General features: G+C 35.9%; 1 protein-coding gene across 1 annotated transcript; it reads right to left on the bottom strand.

Annotated features, from left to right (window-relative positions):
* Positions 1 to 1078: 1078 nt before the first annotated feature.
* Positions 1079 to 16924, bottom strand: LOC112710791 (epoxide hydrolase 3). The gene is made up of 4 exons (XM_025763194.3): positions 16049 to 16924; positions 2362 to 2606; positions 1555 to 2245; positions 1079 to 1474 (listed from the first exon to the last, which is right to left on the bottom strand). The coding sequence occupies exons 1-3, from the start codon at positions 16520 to 16522 to the stop codon at positions 1996 to 1998; spliced, it is 969 nt and encodes a 322-aa protein (XP_025618979.1). The 5' UTR covers positions 16523 to 16924; the 3' UTR covers positions 1079 to 1474; positions 1555 to 1995.
* Positions 16925 to 24213: the final 7289 nt, after the last annotated feature.

Genomic DNA, 24213 nt, shown 5'->3' with positions numbered 1-24213 from the left:
AGATGACGGCAGTGCGGTGTCGATGACACTGTCTCTGTAAAACTGAGAAGGTTGAGCTCTACTGCTGTTTTGGGGGAGAGTGAGTTGAGAGTGTGAGACACTGTGTTGGAAAGGGGGTTAGAATTCAAAGAGATAAGGGAAGGGGATTAGGGTTCAGAAAAGGGGATTTTGGACTGAGGAGGGGGAAGTGCGTTGGAGATGGGGAATTAGGGTTAGAGAGGGGGAGGGAAGGATTAGGGTTGGGGAGGGGGGAGAATGCATTCAGGAAGGGGAAGGGGAGAGTGCGTTGGGGAGGGGAAAGGAGAAGGAGAAGAATTAGGGTTGGGGGGTATTTGCCATGTCATCAAAACGCAGTGGCCATGTCAGCACTGTGCTTGCCGGAAATGTGCTCCAGTGAACTCGTGGATACGCTTGTCAAATTTTAAAATCTTTTAAACACCATTTTGTCAATAACAATAGTGAGGTACCAAAATATTAGCGTTTGAATATTTCGGGTACTGATTTGGTCATTATCTCTAAAATATATTAATTTCAGTCATTTGAACCCGACGAATTATGCATTTTCTTTATTCATATAATAATAATAAAAATTTAATTGATAATGAATTAGTGTCAACTAAAAGTAGTTGTTCTATTCTAGGTGTTTTTTAATTTTATTTTTTATGATGTTTTTTAATTCGATAAGTCAGATTAATATGTGAAATTGAGATCCAGTTTTTTTTAGTTACTGAGCTTTTTAAACTGGACTAGTGAGTTAGCTATATGACTAACTCAAGTTAGTTTCTATTATAGGCTTCTTGCCTCTTTATTTATACGAGAAACTTATAGTGAAATAACGAAGTTAATCCTCAAAATTAACCCTTAATGAGCTCAAGGAAATGTGAATAAAAGTAATTATCTTACCCCTTTATTAATAGTATGAAATTAAAGCATTTAAAATATCTATTTAGTTCTTATAAATATAAAACTTTACTTATGTTCCTATTAAGTTTTTATAATATCAACGACTAACTATAACATAAACCTAGATGATACTTTGAAAATACCAACTATCATCAGGTCCATAGTTGAAGACAAGTTGATGAAAACATGTTTCTATTATGGGCTCTTTTTTTTTTTTTTCCGATATGCCACCAGTATGTGAGTTGTACTTGGTTATGGGATACAATGGTGTTAGACATAGGTGTGGGATATAAATTTTTGAACAATGGCAGAAAAAAATCGGACCGTCCGATTTCTTTAATAGAAAACCAATCGGACGGTCCGAGTTGGTTCGAGGTCGTACTGTCCGATTAGCATTTTTTTTAAAAAAAGAAAACTGGAAGGATCCGAGTTGCTTGTTTCATCACTTGACTAGTTCCTCCTTCTTGCCTGCTTCTTCAAGCTCTTTCAACCCTCCAACCTTCTCTTCTATCTCTTCTATCAACTCCTCACGCCACAACGCTTCTTTCGCTTCTGCTTCCATGATCACTTGCTGCATGCATTAATATTCGTATAATGATGTAATGTAATATCGATCACTGAGTGCAGCTATTAAATTAAATAAAAGCTTACCTTCTCATAAATCCAGTTTTCAGTACCATCTCCTCCATCTCCCCTATACGTCTCTGAGTTATAATTTGGCTAATATTAATTGGTGGGAAGCTGCAAATCGGACTGTCCGTTTTTTCTTCTCCTGTCGCACCGTCTGATTTCAGTTGGCCTGACACTACACCCCGGTAAAGCTCACATGCATCCCATATGTGTGGCCTACTCCACTAACGGTGCAATATGAAAATTAAAAAGCGTCCATTATGGCGTTGGCTCGTCAAACAAGAGTACAACAACAAGAAATTAAAAAAAAAAAGGAAATAAAAGGAAAAGAGTTCAGATGAAGCTAAAAGCAAAGAGGTTGCCAATGCAAACGTAACTGGCAATCACAACTTATTCAAGCAAGCATCAGAAAATGTATCTAAAGTCTAAACATCAAGTATGAACCAGATGAATGATTCAAGACTAGAACTTGTTAATAAACTGGTAAATGTGGTTGTTCACATCCTCTGCTGCTTCTTGATTATTGAAGTGAGCCACTCCGTTTTGCACAACCACTTCCTCTAAATTAGGCACGTCTTTCTTGAAACCACCGTTGTGAATATACTCTTTCACCCCTGGGAAATTGTACACCAAATCCACACTACCTATGATGAACTTCACTGGCACATTGCTGATTCCTACCCCGGTCCATGGTGCTGTTAGTTCCCAGTTTCTGCAACAAAATTGAATTTGTTATTTAACATAAATAAATGACTAATTCTTTTGCTTTTATAGAAGTTCTGATCTTAAACTATTATACTAGAATAAAGAGGAGATGAACACACTTACATGTTGAGATTTCTATAGTAGTTTATAGCTCCAGTGAAGCCTGTGTTCTCAAATTTAGAGACATAATAAGCAATATCTTGTTCTGAGAGCCAAGAGGGCAATGTCTCTTGAGGATTTGGATTAAAACCATTTCCGTATTCTCCCTTTGGAAATATTGGGGCTTCAGTTAAGCGGGTTGTAAGTATGTTCTTGAACAGATAAGCTGTGTCAACTCGAGCAAACTCAGATTCCATCTTCTCTGGTTCCTGTAAGGTCAATATTCAACAAAATAGAAGGAAAGAAAAAGTTATTTTTTGTAGAATATTTTTCACATCAAATAATGAGTTTAATTTTGATATATATTATCGTCTAATTAAATTTATGTGTTTAAATAATTTTTTTAAGTAGTAAATATAAGAATTAATTATTTTTACTGATATAAAAATACGCAATTGATTATATGTATTAAAACTTATTTTTACATTTATATAATACATATAAATTAACTTATCTAATAATTACCACTTATCCTCAAATAAATTTCTACTTTTAAACTTTTATTTGAATTAAAAAATGTTAAAGCCACAAATATTTAAAATAAATTTGCAAATAAAAATATTATTTGTACACCAAAATCAACTATTAAAATTAGTCATCAATGTATTTGTGTATAAATACATGTATAGTTTAATTTATTTTTAATGTGTATTTATATTTCAGCATATATTTTAGTGATTGATTTTAGTGTACACGTAACATAACTCATTTGTAAAATTATCCTGTAGAAAAATATAGGGTGGAGAGGGGAATAAGATGGTCGTAGTAGAAGAGGGGGGTAGGAGAAGGCAATATAGGAGAGGACGGAGGCGATAGTGAAAAAGACAAGCAAGGAAATGGAGGAGTATAGAAAGGAGGTTGGAGATGGGGAGGAGGTGGCGGCGGCAACAATGACTGTTGTGGCAAAGAAGAGCATCTTTAAGAAGATGAAGCTTGTGGTGATTGAGAAATTGATATGTCTAACTCATTTTAGAAATTCATTTGTTTATTGTTCTCTTTTTGAAATTAATTCGTCTATCTCATTATTAGGATTGATTTGTATAACTTGCAATACAAAAATATTTAACGACCACGAGTTAATACTATGTTAGTATTTTTTATTATTGAGTAATAAAATAAACTTTAAAGATCAATTTATATATTTTAAAACTCGAGAGATTAATTTTTAAAATCTCATAAACTAATTTGGATAATTATTTTAAATTATTTTATCCATTTATTCCCTCTAATCTCTATGATTGATTAGAGTAATATTAATAGAGTATGACTGAAAACAAATAGTAATGTTACATTAATGAAAACTTATTGGTAAAACGGAGGAATAAAATAAGTCACAAGCTAATAATTATAAAATAAAATATTTTTTATTTTATAATAATTATAAAATAAGGAGTTTGCCGATATTTTTTATGATTAATAATTATAAAATAAAATATTACAAATATTTTTAATAGTTACCTTATATCAATTTTTTTACAATATCTTTATTGAGATTTAGATAATTATTGACAGTTGTTCATATTCTGACTCAATATCAAGGTCTAGATCTAAATAAGATAAAAAAAAAAGGCTCAATCCACAAGATTGGTCTTCTCCTGCAACCGACCTCCTCGCAAGAGGTCGGGTTCGACAAAGGTTCCACCACAAGGAAGTCGGGAACGAGAGTTAGCTGGCAAATAACACTTATTCAAATAAGTAACTGTCCCTAAAATCTCTCAACACACTTATAGGAGTCATATCTTAACTTTCCTAAGATAAAGGGACGGTTATCCTCCTTAAGAGGTGGAACCACTCCAACGATGGTTATGGGTTCATCACTATAAATATATTGACACCCCTCAGGTACCTCTAAGTTCCCATACTCTAAAAACTTGCTTAGACCCTTGCTGACTTAGGCATCGGAGTGTCTTTGCAGGTACCAGCCCCTATTCACTCACATGCAAACAAGTCTGACGGAGGCTTCTAGACGCTAACCCGGTCAAAGGGCCCCTCCTTTGAGCGATTGGGCCAACCTAATAAGTCCATCCCACTAATCTCCGATTACCCATCGTAACATTGGCGCCGTTGTTGGGGACCCAAGACATCAACCAGTAATGGCGGACAATTCAATTGAAGATGGCCACGCGACGCCCGATTTTGAACAAGAGAATCTGGACACTGGGAACAACGACGCAAACGTAGCCCCTCACCAAGAGATGAGCCACCAGCACAGAAAAGGTACCTCTAGGTTAAAAGACCCAAAGGCAAACTCTTCTGAAGGGTGCGAATCAGGAAAAGAAGGACAGCCCCATGCGACCGACTTCATGGGATTGTTCTACGGCCACCAAGAGCGTCTGGCAGGGACGGATGTATGTACATGAGTGTGGGGCAATCGCCCCCACTACGATTTAAATTTTTTTTTGAGTAGTATATGATAATAATATTTATTTGTCCCCACTAAATTATCCACTAAATTATTAAATTTGACCCAACAATAATTTTTTATTCAACTTTTGGTACTTCATAGTCAATTTAAAAATTTTATATTAGATGTCATTAGAATGATCAATTCTCAATTTAAATAAAATTTGTGTTTTTTCTTAGAAATTAACTTGAAAGAGTGTTATTTATCTTTTTTATATTAGTTTTAATTTTTTTCCTGTAACAACTAAATTAATTGAAAGAATCTTTTCAACTATAAATATCAATAAGAATTGACTTCTAATTGTATAAGAAGTAAATTTCTAAATAAGTATTTAGTTATATATATGTAAAAGAAATACTATACATCCAAGTCTTTTTATGAACTAAGTCTAACCAAGTTAAACAATAAAACTTAAAATAAAATTAGTCATTACTGATTTTTGTTGTTTTAGACAAATTTAATTGGACCTGGTTAACAAAAAAATATGAATATGTAGCATTATCCTATATAAAAAGACAGATATTTATAAGGGTAAAGTATATTTTTTATCCCAAAATTTGGCACAAGTTTTAAAAATACCCCTAAATTTTATTTTGTTTCAATTTTGTCCTAAAAGCTTTCGATTTGCATCAAATATACCATCGGAGGCTAAATTTTCAAAAAATTTAAGACCAATATAATAATAATGCATGAAAATTATGCTTGATTTGCTTGTGTTGAGGAATTGTTTTTATGAAATTGTTGTTGAATCAATCTTAAATTTTTTTAAAAATTTGAGGTATATTTGATGCAAATCAAAAACTTTTGAGACAAAATTGAAACAAAATAAAACTTAGGGATATTTTTGAAACTTTTCAAACTTTAAGGATAAAAAATATACTTTATCCTATTTATAAATGATTATTTTAGTATTTTAATTTGTAAAATTGGATATTATAAAAACTAATCATGTTATATTTACATCGAAAATAACAATCTGTGTAATACACATTAAAAATAAATTAAACAATACATATATTTATATACGAATACATAATAATTAATAAATAATTTAATAACTAATTTTTATATATACATAATATTTTTATTATAAAAATTATTATATATATATATTTTTGCCCCACTATCAAAATTTTTTGGATTCGTCACTGGTGTCTGGAGCAGCTGGAGCAGGAGCTAGAGCGACAGCGAGAGGCAGAGAGGAACTTGAGAAATGAGATAGAGCGATGAAAAGAGTTAGAAGAAAAACTCTTAAGGTTGGAGTCCTCCCTCAAAAGTCGAAGCTCTCCTAGCGACCGAGTAAATTCACCCTTGGGAGGAGAAGACCCGTTTAGTGAGGATATAATGAGAGCAAAAGTTCCAAGAAACTTCAAAAGTCCTGACATGGACCTCTATGACGAGACCACGGATCCAAAGCATCATCTAAGTAACTTCAAAAGTCGGATGTATCTGGCCGATGCTTCTGATGCTACTCGCTGCAAAGCTTTCCCAACTACCTTAATGAAAGCAGCGATGAAGTGGTTTGATAGTCTCCCACCCAGGTCGGTCACTAGCTTCAACGACCTCTCGCGGAAATTCCTGATGCGGTTCTCCATCCAGAAGGATAAAGTAAAACACGCACCGAGCCTCCTGAGTGTGAAATAGGAGGTCGGGGAACCTTTAAGAGACTACATGGAAAGGTTTAACAAAGCGTGTTTGGAGATTCAAGACCTGCCCACAGAGGCAGTAATAATGGGCCTAGTAAATGGACTCAGGGAGGGCTCCTTCTCCTAGGTCCATATCAAAAAGGCACCTGACCTCCTTGAGTTATGTACAGGAAAGAGTTGAAAAGTACATCAACATGGAGGAAAATACTAGACTGCGAGAGCCGAACTGGCGACCTAGGCACCCTCACTCGCTAAAAGAGAAAGAAAGAGACCCCAAGAAAAAAAGAGGAGGTTGGCCCTGAAAGGCCGATGAGATATCACTCTTATACTCCTCTAAGAGTTTTCCTAGTCAATGTGTACAAGAAAATTTGCCATACTCAAAGGATACCACCCCTAAGGCCCATCAAAAATAAAAATGGGGGGGGAGGGGAGGGTTGCGGCGACTACTGTGAGTACCATAAGATGTATGGTCACTCAACAAATGACTGTTACAACCTTAAAAATGTGATAGAAAATTTGGCCAGGGAAGGTCGGCTTGATAGATATCTCATGGAAAGGTCGGACAATAATGGAAAATGAAAGCGAGATGACGGCGACCGAAGAGATCTACTACCACAGACCCCAGAAAGACATATACATATGATCTCAGGGGATTTGGGGGAGGTGAACTCACAAAGTCATCTCGCAAGAGACACTTGAAGGAAGTCTACCAGGTCGGGAGCGAGGTCCCCGACCTCCCAACCATCTCATTCACTAAAGAAGAAGGACAAGGGATCATCCCTGGACATGACAACCCAGTGGTAATAACCATGGTCCTTGCCAACGCCCATCTTCACAGAACCCTGGTAAATCAGGGGAGTTCAGCTGACATCCTTTTCAAGCCAACGTTCGATAAGCTGGGGTTGGAGGAAAAGGAGTTGAGAGCTTACCCCGACACCCTGTACGGATTAGAGGACACGCCAATAAAACCACTAGGATTTATACCCCTCCACACGACTTTTGAAAAAGGGGGAAAATCCAAAACTCTGAGCATCGACTTTATAGTCGTCGACGTAGGGTCAGCATATAATGCCTTAATCGGTAGGACTACCTTAAATCGACTCGGAGGAGTGGTGTCCACCCCTCATCTTTGCATGAAATTCCCAACACCTGAGGGAATAGCAACCGTCTGAGGAGACCAGAAATTGGCAAGGAAATGCTACAATGAAAGCCTGAACATGAGAGGAAAGGGCAAGAAAGTTCACATCATAGAACTCGGCGGGGTCAGAACTAAAGAAGAGATGCGGCCGCAACCGGGGGGAAAACTGAGGAAGTGCAGGTCGGAGAAGAGGAAGGAAAAAAACACCAACATAAGAGCCAGCCTAGATGGAGACCTAAAGCAGAGGCTGATAAAGCTCCTACAAGATAATTTTGACCTCTTTGCCTGGAAAGCTTCCGACATGCCAGGGATAGACCCTGAACTCATGTCCCACAAGCTTTCAGTATACCCCGGATCGCGACCTGTACAGCAGCGCAGGCGGAAGCTCGGACCAAAACGAGCTCAAGTAGTGGAAGAGCAAGTACAAGCCCTCTTAGAAGCCGGCTTCATCAAAGATGTCAAGTATTCGGCACGGCTGGCAAATGTAGTGCTGGTCAAGAAGCAAAACGGTAAGTGGAGAATGTGCATCGATTACACTGACCTGAACAAGGCGTGCCCCCAAAGACCCATACCCACTTCCCAGTATCGATACCCTAGTAGACTCCAGCTCAGGGTACCAATACTTGTCGTTTATCCGCCTACTCGGGATACAACCAAATCCCGATGTACAAGCCAGATCAAGAAAAAACATCTTTCATCATGCCTAGAGCAAACTGCTGCTATGTGGTCATGCCTTTTGGATTAAAAAATGCTGGAGCCACATACCAAAGGCTAATGAATAAGGTGTTTGCTCCTTATCTAGGGAATCTAATGGAAGTCTACATCGACGACATGGTAGTAAAAACCAAGGAGGAGACCGACCTCTTGACAGACCTCTCGCAAGTCTTCAACACCATAAGGTTGCATGGGATGATGTTGAATCCTGCAAAGTGCACCTTCGCGAAAGAGGCTGGAAAATTTCTGGGATATATGCTGACACAAAGGGGGATTGAAGCAAATCCCAACAAGTGCAAAACAATCCTAGAAATGAAAAGCCCGACTTGCCTAAGAGAGGTCCAACAGTTGAATGGCCGACTTGCCGCCCTCTCCAGGTTCTTGGCAGGATCAGCACTAAGATCCCTTCCACTCTTCTCTCTACTAAGAAAAGGATGCAAGTTCGAATGGACTCCTGAGTGCGAAGAAGCATTCCAGGAGTTCAAAAGATTTTTAAGCCAACCTCTAATTCAGACCCGACCTATAGTTAGGGAAGAACTCGTCCTGTATTTGTCCGTAGCAGATAAAGTTGTAGCATCAACTCTAATACGGGAAAACGAGGTCAGGCAGCATCCTGTATACTTCACCAGCAAAGTTCTACAAGGCCCCGAACTAAGGTATCAAAAGATAGAAAAGTTTGCATACTCCTTAGTAGTAGCCTCATGGAGACTACGACCTTACTTTCAAGCCCACATAATAAAAGTTCGAACGAACCAACCCATGATGCAATCCTTCAGAAGACAGATATTGCGGGTAGAATGGTTCAGTGGGCGATAGAGCTATCCGAGTTCGACTTAAAGTATGAAACTCGGACGGCAATAAAAGCCCAATGCCTTACCGATTTTGTAGCAGAGTATGCAAGAGACTAAGAGGAAAAATCCACTACATGGGAACTATATCTAGATGGATCCTCAAACAAAATGGAAAGCGGCACAGGCATAATACTAGTCAACAAAGAGGGAACCCAAGTAGAAGTCTCCCTTAAATTTGAATTCCCAACTTCCAACAATCAGACAGAATATGAAGCCTTAATTGCAGGACTAAAGCTGACAGAAGAAGTCGGTGCTACAAAAGTAGTGATATTCAGCGACTCCCAACTGGTGACCTCCCAAATAAATGGGGAGTATCAAGTTAAAGACCCCAATATGAAGATGGTTTTCGCAGATACCATTGTGGACCTCTTCTAAGACTTCAGTTGTCCTTGAGGTCGGGACGCACTTTAATAATGGTGTTGATATTCTCCTTTTGTAGAGAATATTTTTTTTTACCAAAGTGTAGTTTTGTGCTTCCCTCTGGATCTTTTTAGCCTCTTTTTCCTCTTTGGGCAGGATGTCGACTTTTAGGTATTCGACGAAGGGTTCATCCATCCGAGGTCTAATCCGGAGATTTCAAGGACATCTTGCTTGACCTCTGTTTTAACTACATAGGGTTCTTGCAGAGTTTGTTGGATCAAGCTTCTATTGTTCCCCCTGGTTTGGTACTTGCTGACTTGGAGAGGACATCTGCTCTGTTGTTGAGGTCCCGAGTTATATGTTTGATCTCGGATTCTGCGAAGCACCCAAGACTCGAGGAGCTCATTAGTATAACTTCTCCATAACCTTTTGCAAAATGGGGATTGGATTTGCTAGGACCATTTCCCTAAGCGCCTGGACAAGTAAAATACCTAATAGTGGGGGTAGACTACTTCACGAATTGGATAGAAGCAGAACCATTGGCCACCATCACCGCTCAGAGAAGTCGAAAGTTTCTCTACAAAAACATTATCACAAGGTATGGAGTACCTCACTCCATCACCACTGACAATAGCACTTAGTTCACCGACTCAACCTTTAGAAGCCTAGTAGCCAGCATGAAAATCAAGCATCAATTTACCTCGGTAGAACATTCACATGCAAATGGGCAAGTCGAGGCAGCTAATAAAGTCATACTGGCAGGATTAAAGAAAAGGTTGCAAGATGCAAAGGGAGCCTAGGCTGAGGAGCTCCCACAAGTACTTTGGGCTCATCGGACTACACCTCAGTCTGCCACAGGGAAAATACCCTTTCGACTTGCTTATGGCATAGAAGCCATGATACCAGTTGAAATCAGCGAGCAAAGTCCAAGGGTGAGCTTCTATGACGAGGTCAGAAATATACAGGGACACAAAGAAGAACTTGAGTTACTCCCTGAAGTCCGAGAATGAGCCCAGATAAGAGAAGCAGCGTTGAAACAAAGGATGACAAATAGATACAACAAAAAGGTCATTCGGAGAAGTTTCACCCCAGACGACTTGGTTCTAATCAGAAACAACATTGGAGTCAACAAATCCGAGGATGGAAAGCTTGCTGCCAATTGGAAAGGACCATACAAAATTAGAGAGGTCTCAGGAAAATGCTACTATAAGGTGACCGACTTGAACGGCACCGAGCTACCTAGGTCGTGGCATGCTTGTAATATGAAAAGGTACTATAGTTAAAAGCGAACTCCATCCCCTGATGTACTCTTTTCCCGACTCCACAGTTTTCTCCCTAAAGAAAGGGTTTTCCTGAAAGGAGTTTTTAACGAGGCATCAAGGTGGGACTAAGGAGCAAGGAATTGTCAAAACCCTTAGTAGCAAAAAAAAGTACCCTTGTAAATAAATAAAAATCTTTCTTCCAATATCTCTTTACAAAATTCCTTTTTACGTTATTCTCACTTTTTCTACGAAACACGCCGACTTAAACTCGACAAAACGTAAATATCCCATGAACCGACCCAGATGGTCGTCAGGATAAAACGACGAGGTACAAGTCGGTGTAAAGAGGTTATAAAAGTAGATCATGAAAGAACTCGGAAAATATTCGACTTATAAATCGTAAAAACCGAGAAGAAATGAAATGCGTCGCAAAAATATACTTAAGTTATGGAAACTCAATAAAAAAATTGAGTACGAGGAATACCAAAAAGAGATAAGAAAATCCATAAAAAAACCAAAGGCAGAGGCTATCCCAAGTCTTTGAGAAAATTCAAAGTAACTTAGACAAAGGACAGCCAGCCAAGACAAAAGGTTTTTAAAAAGCAAAAAATCAAAAAAGTTTTTCAAAACCTAAACAGAAAACATGCACGCAACACAGATAACCTAAAACCCTTATCCAAAAAAGGGTATTTTTAATTTTCATTTACGGCCGCAAAGGGCCAAGAAATGTCAACAGCCACCACCATAAAACAAATATAAAAATTGTTTAAAAAATAGAGGACCCACAGGCCGGGCCCCATATAGCCATAATCAGTTAGAAGAAGGAAGGTCATCACCACCGGGAGAAGGGACATCACCAATAAAACCAGGGAGAGTAATCAGAGCACCATCAGAACTAGGAAGATTAATCGAAGCACCATCAAGACCAGGGAGAGAAGTTGGAGCAGCGCCAGGGGAGGACAGAGCAGGTTGATCGGGACCCTGGGAAGGAGCTCCTGAAGAACTTGAAACATCTTCTGATCGGGGAGGGGATTCTATTATCCTTTGCCCCCGAGTCTTCAGGTCGGAGTCCATCTCATGTCGGGGAGGATAGACGATGCCGCATCAACCACGATCTTGTCGGGGTCCAATGGAGAAAGATCCAGGTCAGGAGCAATAAGCCTGACCTGTTCCTTGAAGATCCTCCACGCCTCCTCGGCACCTTCAGCTATAGAGTCCTCTAGATCCTGGAAGGCCTCCCGACATCCCGCCAACTCCTTCTTTAGGTCCAGATTCTCCCCAAATAGCCTCATGTAACTCTGCTCCGCCTTCTCCTTTAGGCCCTCCGACATGGCACACTGGCCTAGCAACCTCTTCTCCCTCTCCTAGAGGAGATCCCTCTCCTCCTTTAACTCAGTGACCTCCTCCTTTAGCCTCTTCTCATCTTCTTGATATAAGAAAATTTTCCACTCTAACTCGTCAACCTTTAGGGAAGAACCCAAAGAGTTGAGGGGAGTCTTTTCAAAAATATCCATAAATTTTGTACATACTCCAGCCGCCCGGACACTCCCCTAAACCAGAACATTAAGGTGGTTTCGAATGGAAGCATCATCCATACTTATACGAGTATGAGGATAGATATGATTTCGAAGGAACTGAGGCCCATTAAACTTAGCCTCACCCTCAAAAGAAGAGCCAGACTCTAAAGTCTTGCGCTTCTTCTTCTCTAGCTCAGAGGAAGATCGGTGCGAAGGAGACGGAAGAGAAGAAGCAGAGGAAGATATAACAATATGTCGGGAGGGGATCCCTAAGTTGTGAGGAGGAGGAGGAGGAGGTGGTGGTGGAGGAAGAGGAGGAGGAAGAATGCCAGCAGCCCTGGCGGCACTCACCTTGGCACGGAACCTCGACTTAGCATCCTGAACTCTTTGATAGGAGGAGCTGGAATTATTCTTAGCCATTTCTGTAAAAACCATTAGGTAATAGAAGAATCAGCCTACAAGTCAGAGAAAACAGCTCGAAAATCAATCAGATTGGAAAACAATATAAAAACAACAATAAAGCTACCTAATTGAGTCTGTACAAAGGTCGGAGACCCCTAGAGGAACCTTTTTGTATCAAGATAAGGGGCTCTCCCCTATACTTCTTGGAAGAACCCCACAATAGCCGCTTCTACCTCATTCAAATCATCCAGATTATATTTTTCTACGGGAGAGGCCTCTAACCAGTATAGGGAAAAACGAGGAGAAGAATTCTGGTCCAGGAAAAAGGGGTGGTGACCCTCTACGGCTTGAACTTTAAAAAAGAAATTTTTGAAATCATGGAAGGATTCATCAAAAAGAGTAAAAACCCTCCAGCCTTAGATGTCCCGGAAAGACACCCACTGCTATTTATTATTTTGCCCACTAAAGGGTTTGGTCATGTAAAAAAGAAAAAAACCTTCAAAAAAGTCGAAAAATCTAATGCATGGCTAATAAATTGATAAATTTTCAGGAAACCCCAAGAGTTGGGGTGAAGTTGAGTAGGGGCGACACGGCAATGAGATAAAACAACTATCTCAAAGTCAGAAAAAGGAAGAAAAACACCCAAACGGGTAAAAAAGCTTTCATACATAAAGAAAAAAATGGGGGTCTGCATCAGAAGCTTTCCCAAAACAAATCCGGTCTTCTGGACCCGGTACAATCAGTTCATACTTCGGCTCATCCTCATCAAAAGCACAGATTCTATGATGAGTACGCAGGTCGGTAAGATAGTCAGTATCTATCAGGGGGCTCTCCCCAAGAACGGTGCCATCGACCCAAAATGAAAGAGACTATAAGAAAGACATCTTTTTTCAAAAAAGGGTGACGAATCCTACAAAGAAAAAAGAAAAAGAATAGAAAACAGGGTCTCTAAAGGGCCTAAGGCAAGTTTCTCAAACAAACAGAATCACTAGGCCTACAGTCAACGCTCCTCCAAACAAAAACATGCAAGTAAAAGCGTTTTGTAAAAATAGGAGAAAAGAAAGGAACTGACCTCGAAATGAAAGGAGTTTCTTCTTTCGAACAGAGGGTGCAAGTGAGAAATTTTTTAGAAACGAAACAAGGAAAGAGATGGAAAGTATTTATAAACACGTTAGGGGCATAACAATAAAATGACGCAACCATTTAAGAGATGCACAGTTACCAATGTAACTGCTCCCCGTGTGTAAATGCTAAAACCTGTGAAGAGACACGACGTTTGATTAGACACGACGGTTGAAAAACTTAAATCACGTCGGTTCCTGAAGAATCACGTCGGTTCCTCACCAAGTCGGCTAAGATCCCGAGTTGTATACTCGAGCCCAACTCACAAAACGAGTTTGGACTCAAGTAGGAGCACTGTTCATACCCTGACTCAATACCAAGGTCCAGATCTAAATAAGATAAAAAAAGGCCCAATCTACAAGATTGGTCTTCCCCTATAACCGACCTCCTTGCAAGAGGTCGGGTTCGACACAGGTTTCACCACAAGGAAGTCGGGAACGAAGGTTAGCTGGAAGATAACACTTATTCAAATAAGTAACTGCCCCTAAAATCTCTCAACCCACTTCCAGGAGTCATATCTTAACTTTCCTAAAATAAAGGGACAGTTATCCTCCTCAAAGGTGGAACCCCCTCCAACGGTGGTTATGAGTTCACCACTATAAATACACTGACACCCCTCAGGTACCTCTAAGTTTTCATACTCTAAAAACTTGCTTAGACCCTTGCTGACTTAGGCATCGGAGTGTCTTTGCAGGTACCACTCCATATTCACTCACACGCAAACAAGTCGGACGGAGGCTTCCACACGCTAACCTGATCAAATGTTCCCTCCTTTGAGCGATTGGGCCAACCTAATAAGTCCAATCCACTAATCTTCGGTTACCCATCGTAACAACAATTAAACTTATAATTTTTATATAATGATTGATCTTAAAAATACTTAAGAACTGTTTTTGATAATTGTCAAATATAGAAAATTTTTTCAATAAAAATATATCAACATTTAGTAAATGACTATTAAAATGAATAGTTAAAGATAATTCTTTTTTTCTTTATTGTCTTTTACTAGAAGTATTTATACGCATATAAAAGTGGCTCAATGAAATTAAAATTATTAGCTTCTCCCAGATCTAGATATGATTATATCATTAATTATGTTAGGTTATCAGGTAATGAGAAATTATTAGGAATTTAGGATAATAAAAAATGAGAAATTATTGGTTATCTTATATCCATTTTGATATATTTATATAAGATAACAAACATTTATTATAAGGAGAAACGAATATTTATGATTTATAAAAGTATATTCAATGTTATAAAAAAGAATATGTAGTACAAAAACATATGTAAAACTACATAACATTTATAAACCATTTATATTTTTGTTCATAATAAATTTATGTTTGAATAAAAATATATTTATTGGTAATATGAATATAAAAAAAATGCACATGCAGCAGTATTTTAAAACAAGCGGCACCGCTCTTCTGACAAATTGAGGAGGCAAAATAAATATATAAATCATAAAAAAATCTGGATGTTCCATAATTTACGTTGGTGGGGTAGTTTGATTTACTTTTTAGTAGAGACTTCAATCCATTCACGTCTAGTTAATTGTTATACGGTTTAATTATTTTATTGAATTTTATATAATTTTATTAAATTTTTAATTAAATTTTTATATTTATTTTTTAATTTTTTAATTAGATTTTTATAATATAAAAAATATTACAATTTATTGTATATTTTTTTATAAATTAAAAATATTTGTAATTAAAAATTTATTCACATAATTTTTTTAAAAAAATATTTAGTTAATTTTAATATTTTTAATATAAAAAATTTAATTATAAAATTAAAAATAATAATAAATTAATTTAAAAAAATATATAATTTAATAAAATTATAAAAAATAATAAAATAATTAAACCTTCTTATAATAATCTAACGAGGCCCCTTACTATTCCTATTATCTTCTTTACTTTTTTTTTTGGTTAAGTTCTCTTAATAATTATCAAATATTTAAGTGAACATGTGCTCTACATTTTCTTTAAACAAATAACCGACGAATAAAATAAAAATAAAAAAATTAAAGGATCTGAGTCGTACTTGTTATTGTAGAGAGAAGTAAAAATTAAAAAAAAATAATTGTAGGTTAAAAAAATTGATTTCTAGATGTTTTCCAAATATATATAGTTAGAAAGAATATTAAAAATATCAGTGATAAACAATGCAATTTACTCTTCTACTTTAGATTTAAAATTAATAAAATCATCTCCTCATGTAGATTACCTGGAACCTGCATATGTAAAAATCATCTCCACATGCGGCTCGGAAAGCGTCAACCGTCTTTATTTTTGGGTCTCTTCCAAGAAACGGTCGGAAAGGGACACTGAGGCAAACATAAGCCTTAACTCTGTCTGGTCGGAACAAGCAGAGGTACCAACCGATGATGGCCCCCCAATCATGTCCGACCACAAACACTTTCTCTACGCCAAGAGAATCAATCAGAGCTACCACATCACCCACCAGGTGGAAGCACGTGTAGCTCGTCACCGACCCCGGTGCTTCCGTGTCGCCATAGCCCCGCAGGTCTGGGGCTATGGTGCGGTAGCCCAGGGAGCTGAGGCCCAGTATCTGGTGGCGCCACGAGTACCACAGCTCCGGGAAGCCGTGCAGGAAAAGAACCACCGGGCCTTCTCCTTTCTCCGCCACGTGCATCTTTATGCCGTTGACTTCCACCGTTCTGCGCTTTATGGTATCCATAGCTGTGTTTTGTTTCTTTCTCTTTTTCTGTGTGTGTTTGGTATTTACTTTTGACGAACTTCTGCGTTGGTTTAATTTGTCATAAGTACGTACAGAAACCAATGAGATCTAAAATAGACTCGTGAGTCGTGACAGCAAATTTGTTCGATGTTAGTATGTTTTCGGTATGGAAAAGTATAATTGAACAATCAAAATATTAAACAATATAAATAATAGATATATTAGATGTTTATTTTATTAGTGTATGGATGGTTATTTTAATATTAAAATTTAGAAAGTTAATTTAAAAGTATAATATATTTTATTTGATTGGTGGTTGTTCATATTATTCAACAAAATTATTATCTCCGTAGTGTTCTCCTACCGGTATCTTCCACGCCAAATATACAAGAAAAAAAAGAAATAAAAGTAAGGCAATGTTAAGGTGAGGAAAGTAAATTTTTTTCACACTTGCTCAAATGTGTTGGAAGAAGGAGAAAGAAATAAAGGGTATTTACAAATTTGATTAATTAATATTATTAATATTATTATTAATATTATTAATATTAATAAATGGTTATTAATTATTTTGTACCATTTGGTTGAAGGGATATAATTTTTTAAGAATTGTGTATGTTCAAAATATTGTGTCTATTGGCTAAAGGGACACAACTCTTTAAGAGTTGTATATGTTCAAAACATTGTATCTATTGGCAATAGAAATGACACAACCATTTGTATACGTAACTAATCATAATTGCTACGTGCAATATGTATAAATAAGTCATTGTCCATTATTTCAGATATGAAGTACTAAGCGTACAATTTACACTACTATTAAGAGATTTTCTTTGTTCAAGAGAGTTGAGAATTTCTTACTATTGCTAATTAAGAAATTTTTAGGTTTCATTGTATCCTGGGAGAGTATTGTCATCAACCCTATAGCAACTAAGTGTGGGAACAAATATCTCTCTAAAAAAAGCAATCTAATCGTGCCTTGAAACCACTACATAAATATAAGATTTTTTCATCTTACCATCTTCATATACCCAACAGGAAACACGTGGAATATTGGTTTTCTTTTATTTGATAGGTACTATGACATTTGTTGAGTGATATAAAATATAGATAAGACTGTAGTTTATTAATTGAAGTTAGTTTTATATATAATAATAATTTTTGAGCTTATTTTTTAAATAAAAAATAATGTTAATTTCAAAATTTTATGAAATTTATCATGATAATAAATAGAACAATAAAAATAATAAATAAAAAATATAAGAATTGTTTATTTAAGAAAAACATGAACTTAAGAATTGCTATTATATTCAATTTTATTAAAACTGGAAACTTTCTTACCTTTTTATTATTATTAAAACAAAAATTATAATATTAAAATATCGTAATATTATATTCAATTTTATTAAAACTGGAAACTTTTTTACTTTCTCACTTTTAAATAAATATTTTTTTATTTTTTATTTATATTTTTAGAAAATAAGAAAAATAAACAACATTATTTTAAATTTTTTTAAATATAAATTAAAATTTACTTTTACAAAAAGCAAAAAATATGAAATGACATGAACATTTAAATTATAGAAATATAGTATGTCCTAACCTAATTATGAGTGTTTAAGAATGAAATTTATAAGATTTATATTATATATGATCTTCAGTTGTTAATCCAACTAATAATCAAATTAAGTGAGAGAAATATAAATAAAATAACTCAAAACATTAAATATTAAATTTTTATTTTTTAAAAAATTAATCTTTCTATATAATTATATACGTAATCTTTTAAATCAACATATATTTTAATCATATTGTATAATTTTATATTATGAATAATATTTTTACAAAAATAAACATTTAAGATGTTTTTAATGTTAATATAAAATAATCTATCATCTGTCAATTAATACAAATAAAATTTAATTATTTTGTCAAGTAATATAAAATAATTTTTGTAATTAAAAATAATATTTTAATTTTATAAAAACTTTACTGCATAATAATTCATTTTAATAAATAAAAATATATTATTGTATACATTTATATGCTTTATATTTATTTATCTAAAAACAAAAAGGTTATACATTTATATGCTTTATATGCTTTATAATATTTATTTACTTAAAGTATTATATATTAAAATATATTTACGTATGCACTAATATGTTGTGTATTTATAAAATCTATCAATACTTTTTTTTATAACATTTTTTGGTTTTTATTTAATAAAATTTAATGATTCATAATAAATAGTACATTTAATGTGTATAAACTTGTTGGATTCGTTTTATAGTAAGATTATTTTTTACAGTTATGTTACACGTACAGGTTTTTTTTGTCATCTAAGTCCAACTAAGTTGGCCCAAACTCAACAAAAAACAACTCTAGATTAGAGAGCGTATAAACATGTGCCCGTGTAACTATTTAGTAGAGCAAAAGTTAATATGAAAAACGCTTCAACTATCTCGATCAGAGTTGAAACAAACTTATTTCAAACATCACTCAAAATCTCTCAAAAATCACTCAAAATCTTTGCAAAAACTTAAGAAAATCTCAAAACTACGTTCCAAATCTTTAACAAGAAACACAAAAACAGAACACGAAAGATGATTGTAGGTATTGTTCACTAATCGTCTATTTTTTTCAATTTTCTCTTTCGCATTTTCAATCGCGAAATACTAAATAGTCATATTTCTATTTATTTAGTAGATTCATTTTGTGTTCTTACGTTAAAGTAGATATTACTATTCTCATATACTGTTCATTTGGTGATAACTATGTTAGATCGGTGAAAAATATTATTGTAGTGTTTCTCTATAGTTTAACCTATATTTGCATTTATTTGAGGGATTTAAATATTTTTTGTGCATGTTTGAGTGTTTGCATATTTTGAACTGAGTTCGAGTGATGTAATCAAAAAATACTTTTGGTGTATTTTATCTGAATAGAGGTGTAATTGGTGTTGTTGTCCTTTTTTGTCGTAACTAGGCAACAGAATATTGTTGTAGTGCTTTTAGTGTCATTTTGTGTATGGTTGAGCGTTTTGCATATGTTTTTATCCATGTTTGAGGGATTTGCATGTTTTGAAACTGAGTTTGAAGGATTTGTTCATGGATTTGTTGTAACTATCCCATAAAATGTTGTTGTAGTATTTCTGGTGTCATTTTGTGCATGTTTGATTGATTTGCATGTCTTTTTTAACTGAGATTATGTGATGTAATCAAGAAATACTTTCGACGCATTTGGTGTGCCTTTTGGTGAATTTCACGTGAATTGAGGTGTACTTGATGTTACTACCTATTAATCTAATTTTTTATTTCTTACAGAAAAAATGACAATCAATAGAGTTGCTGAGAGGATCACTACAAAAAAGAAAGGACAAAAATATCAAGTAAGCATATATATGTTAGAACAAAAGAATTGGCATATTCATTTGATTTGTACAAAAGCACACTGCACACTGCACACTGGTCCATATGATCGACGCACATTTTCCACTTGCCGTTTTCTTTTTTGACCAACACGACATTTGCTAGCTAAGTAGTTCCCGAATGAATCTGGCCTCCAATAGGCCCTTGACTTGTTTCTTTACTTCATTTGCTCGGTCCAAGGATATTTTTCTTCTTTTTTGAGTTACTGGTTTAGCTTTGGGGTCTACAGCTAGTCAATGGAATATTATTTCTGGGTCTATTTTCGGCATGTCGGTAGGTGTAAAGGCGAACAGGTCTCTGTTCTCTTTTAGCAACTCTATGAGTGGCCCTTTCAAACCGAAGGGTAGGTTTCAGTTGATGTAAGTGAACTCCTCTATAGACTGCCCAATCTGTAATTTTTCCAAATCTTCCTTCGGTTCTGGTCTAGGCAGGTTGTCTTTCCGTGCATCTAGGTCAGTGAAGAAGATTCCTGCCATGTCATGAGACCATTTTCGGAGTGGTAGGTTCGTGTTGTTGCACTCTACTGCTACCTGTCTATCGCCATTGATGGTTCTGATGGTCAGGAACTTTGTGAATATGGAGGTAGAGAAATCATTGATGGATTTTCTTCCGAGAATGATATTATAGGTCGTGGAGTCTTTTAAGACCATGAACTCGGAGAGTAGAGTTTTCTTCTAGATACCCGTTCTGATAATGATCGGTAGTACCATGGAGCTATCCGGTTTGATGAAGTTATTTCCGAGTTTGGCTACCCTGTTAAGGTGGTTTTGAAGGTTGTCATTCTGGAAGCCAAGCTTGTCAAAGGCTCCTTTGAACAGGATGTTCGAATCAGATGCAGTATTTATCAGTATGCATTTTACTATGCATATTCCAACTCTAGCTGAAATAATGAAAAGTGCGTCTTCTTTGGCTATGCCATTCTGGCAATTGCCGGAGGAGAACGTTAAGGTCGGTGTAGGAGACCTCTTTGTTCGCCCTTGACAGCTATAACTTGGATGTCCTTTTTCAGCGCAGACTTGGATTTCTCATGTGTGTTCTTTCTCGTGATGACGTTTACCACTATGGTTGGGTCAACGTTTGGACTATCACAACATACTTTTTTTACACCTCTAGGATTTCACCCTTTCTGTTCTGGGGATTTTTCTCTCTCCACCCTCCTAGGTTCTCGAATAACCTTGGCAAACTCAGGGAGTTTGCCCTGAGTTTGCCATCTCGGATGGCTTGCTTGAGTTCATCCTTAAGGTTGAAACATCCTGGGTTCGGTAACCGTATCCTCTATGGAATTCCCAGTACAGGCTTTTGTTGCCACATGTGCGCTCTTTTAGCTGTCTGGCCTTAAGAAGCACGTCTCGCTCTGCTATCAGTTGGTAAATTTTAGGCTGGTAGTGGGGTGTAGTTTGTGAATTTTCCTATTCGAAGAGGTCAGATGGGGGAAATGCCTTTGGTGTGTTCTTTTGGGGCTTCTTTGTTTGGGGGATTATATCGTGGTGTTGTGTTGGTGCCGTTTCTTGGCCACCACAACTTGACTTACTTCTTCGTTGTTTATTAATTCTCATGCCACATGAAATTCTCGTTCATCAGGCCATTAGTTAAGCATAGTTTGGCTATTGAATCCGTTAGTCCATCTATCTCCAGGCATTCGTCGTCAAATCTATCCAGGTATTTTCTCATGGACTCGTCAGATTTTTGGGTGACCCCGAGCAGGTTGATCGAGTGTTTTACTTTGGCGATTCATGTGGTGAATTGTGCCATGAACTTTTTGGAGATATCGCCAAAATAGGATATTGATCCATTGGGGAGCCCGTTAAACCACTTGATGGCGGGACCTGCCAATGTTACTAGGAAGGCGCAGCATTCGGCAATGTCAACAGCCCCTTCTAAGTTCATTCTAGCCTCAAAGGCCGTCAGATGTTCTTGGAGATCTTTGGTGCCATCATATTTTATATCGGTTGGCTTGTCAAAACCCTTTGGCAACTTGACCCTAAGGACTCTTTGGTGAACGGGGTGACACCCATTATCATGTGATCGTTTCTTCTTCGGTTGGACTCTCTTTGGTGTCGTTCTTCGCGGTTCTCTCAGTAACGGTTGGACTCTTGGGATTTACTTTGGCTCCTGCGCATCTCACGATTGTGAACCAGAGTTCGCGACCTGTTACCCCTACAGGAGATGGTTCAGAAGATTGGTTCGAGCGGTGTGTTCCGGTTGGTAGCATTCATTAGTAGCCACTCTGCCTTCTAGGGATTACAATCTATGATAGAGTTCTTGGATTATTCAGTTTGTATTTTTCCGAGGCCTTCGAAGGGTCTGCCTCTGTTAGATCGGCAATCGTCTCCTTGCGAGCGCAGCCTCGGCTGGCTATATGCTGCATGGTTTTTGCCCTCGGCCTCTGTGGTTTGGATGGTCGTCATGGTCCGGATGCTCGAAGTGGGCGGGTTGATGGTGAGAGACGAACTTTGGCTGGTCTAGGATCCGCTCTTCAGGAATGTCTGCCATACTTGCTGGGATCTTAGTGGATCTCCACAGACAGCGCTAATGTACATGAAGGTTACCTGATAGTTCGGTGGATCAATTGAATAGAGTGGATTGGGTATCCACGGTCCAGTGAGCTGTCGAAGGTGAATCCTTGGAGCGAGAGTGGTACCTGCAATGGCACTCCAACGCCCAAATCAGAGAGTTAGAAAGGTCAGGAGCGAGTGTGTAGGGTAGAATGATCATACTTGGGGGAGTGATGGGACTCCCCTTTTATAGCGTTTGTGAGGTTATCTTATCTTCTTGGTAGAGAGGGTCTACCTTTTTAATCAACAAGTGGTTAGGGATAGCAAGAGCTGCTTGGGCCGAGTTACAGAAGGCCCATATTAGACAGGTCCGTAACAATTGACAATTAGTATAATTAATCATTAAATACTAATTTTTATATAATTATAAAGATACTTTTCTAAAATAAGTTGATAAGAAAGAGGTATACATACTGATATCAGAATGTGCCACGTGAACATTCTTGGTACTAGAATATAACCTATTATAGAATAATATAATGATGATGTAATGTAATGAGTATAATTGAACTTGGCGCAATTAATAAAATAAGTTTAAAAATGTTATTATATATTACTAGAAACAATATAAATAGGAGTACTAAAAATTATAGCAAAAGAAAGGTTTAATTATTATTCTGTTAGTTCCTATAGTTTTACTAAATTTATAATTAGATCTTTATATTTTTTTCTTTCAATTAAGTCTCTACACTACTTTTAATTTTGTAATTAGATATTTTTTATTATAAAAAATATTAAAGTTAACTAAATATTTATCTGCAAATTAAAGGTATCCACAGTTAAAAACTTAATTAGATATTTGACTACATATTTTTTAAGACATATTTTGTTAATTTTAACATTTTTGACATGAAAATGACATAAGTACAAAACTAAAAGCAGTGCAGGGACTCAATTGAAAAAATAAAATATAACTTAATTACAAATTTGATAAAACTATAAAGACCAACAGAATAATTAAACCTAAAAAATAATATGTGAATTGTGAAATGTCTTGAGATATTTCTTCTCTCAGTTTCTCTATTCCTAATTCTCTTATTCAGTAAATCCAAGGTTTGAAAATTAAATCAGTCATCAAACCATTTTAATTATTGGTTTACCAGTTTAAAAATTTAATTGATTCAATCATAATTTAATCAAAATAATTAAATTATAATAAAATAAATATAAAATTATAAATAACTATGCAAAAATAGGAATATATGATAATAAAAATTTTAAAAATATATAAATTAAAAGTGTAAAACCAACTAAAGTTTTATAATTTTATGTAGGATAAAATACTATTTTAGCCCCCAACGTTTAGATTAAGTCCTAATTTGGTCCTTAATGACCACCAATGTAAACCTCTTTTCTTTGATTCCTATAAGATCCTGAATTTTTGAAAATTAAATAATAAGTTATTTATGATATAATATATTTATTTAAGAATATATTTTCAGATATTTTTATATATATAGATCGGGTAAATTCTTATTTATAATTTAAAACTTTAGTAATTGAAAAATAATGAGAATTTTATATGTTATATTTTGTATATTCAGACTTTGAATCTTATTTTATGAAAAAAGGAAAAATCTATTTAATTACCTCTAATTTTGAATTAAAATATTTATTTAGAAAATAATTTTGTAAGTAAAAATAAGTAGTATTCTCAAGAGTAATTATATGGAACTATATTTGGTTTTCAATTATGACTGTATACCTT

This window comes from Arachis hypogaea, chromosome 9, assembly GCF_003086295.3.
Source record: "Arachis hypogaea cultivar Tifrunner chromosome 9, arahy.Tifrunner.gnm2.J5K5, whole genome shotgun sequence".
NCBI classification, from domain to species: Eukaryota; Viridiplantae; Streptophyta; class Magnoliopsida; order Fabales; family Fabaceae; genus Arachis; species Arachis hypogaea.
The sequence above is the reverse complement of the archived record's forward strand: the minus strand, read 5'-3'. Positions and strand labels throughout refer to the sequence as shown.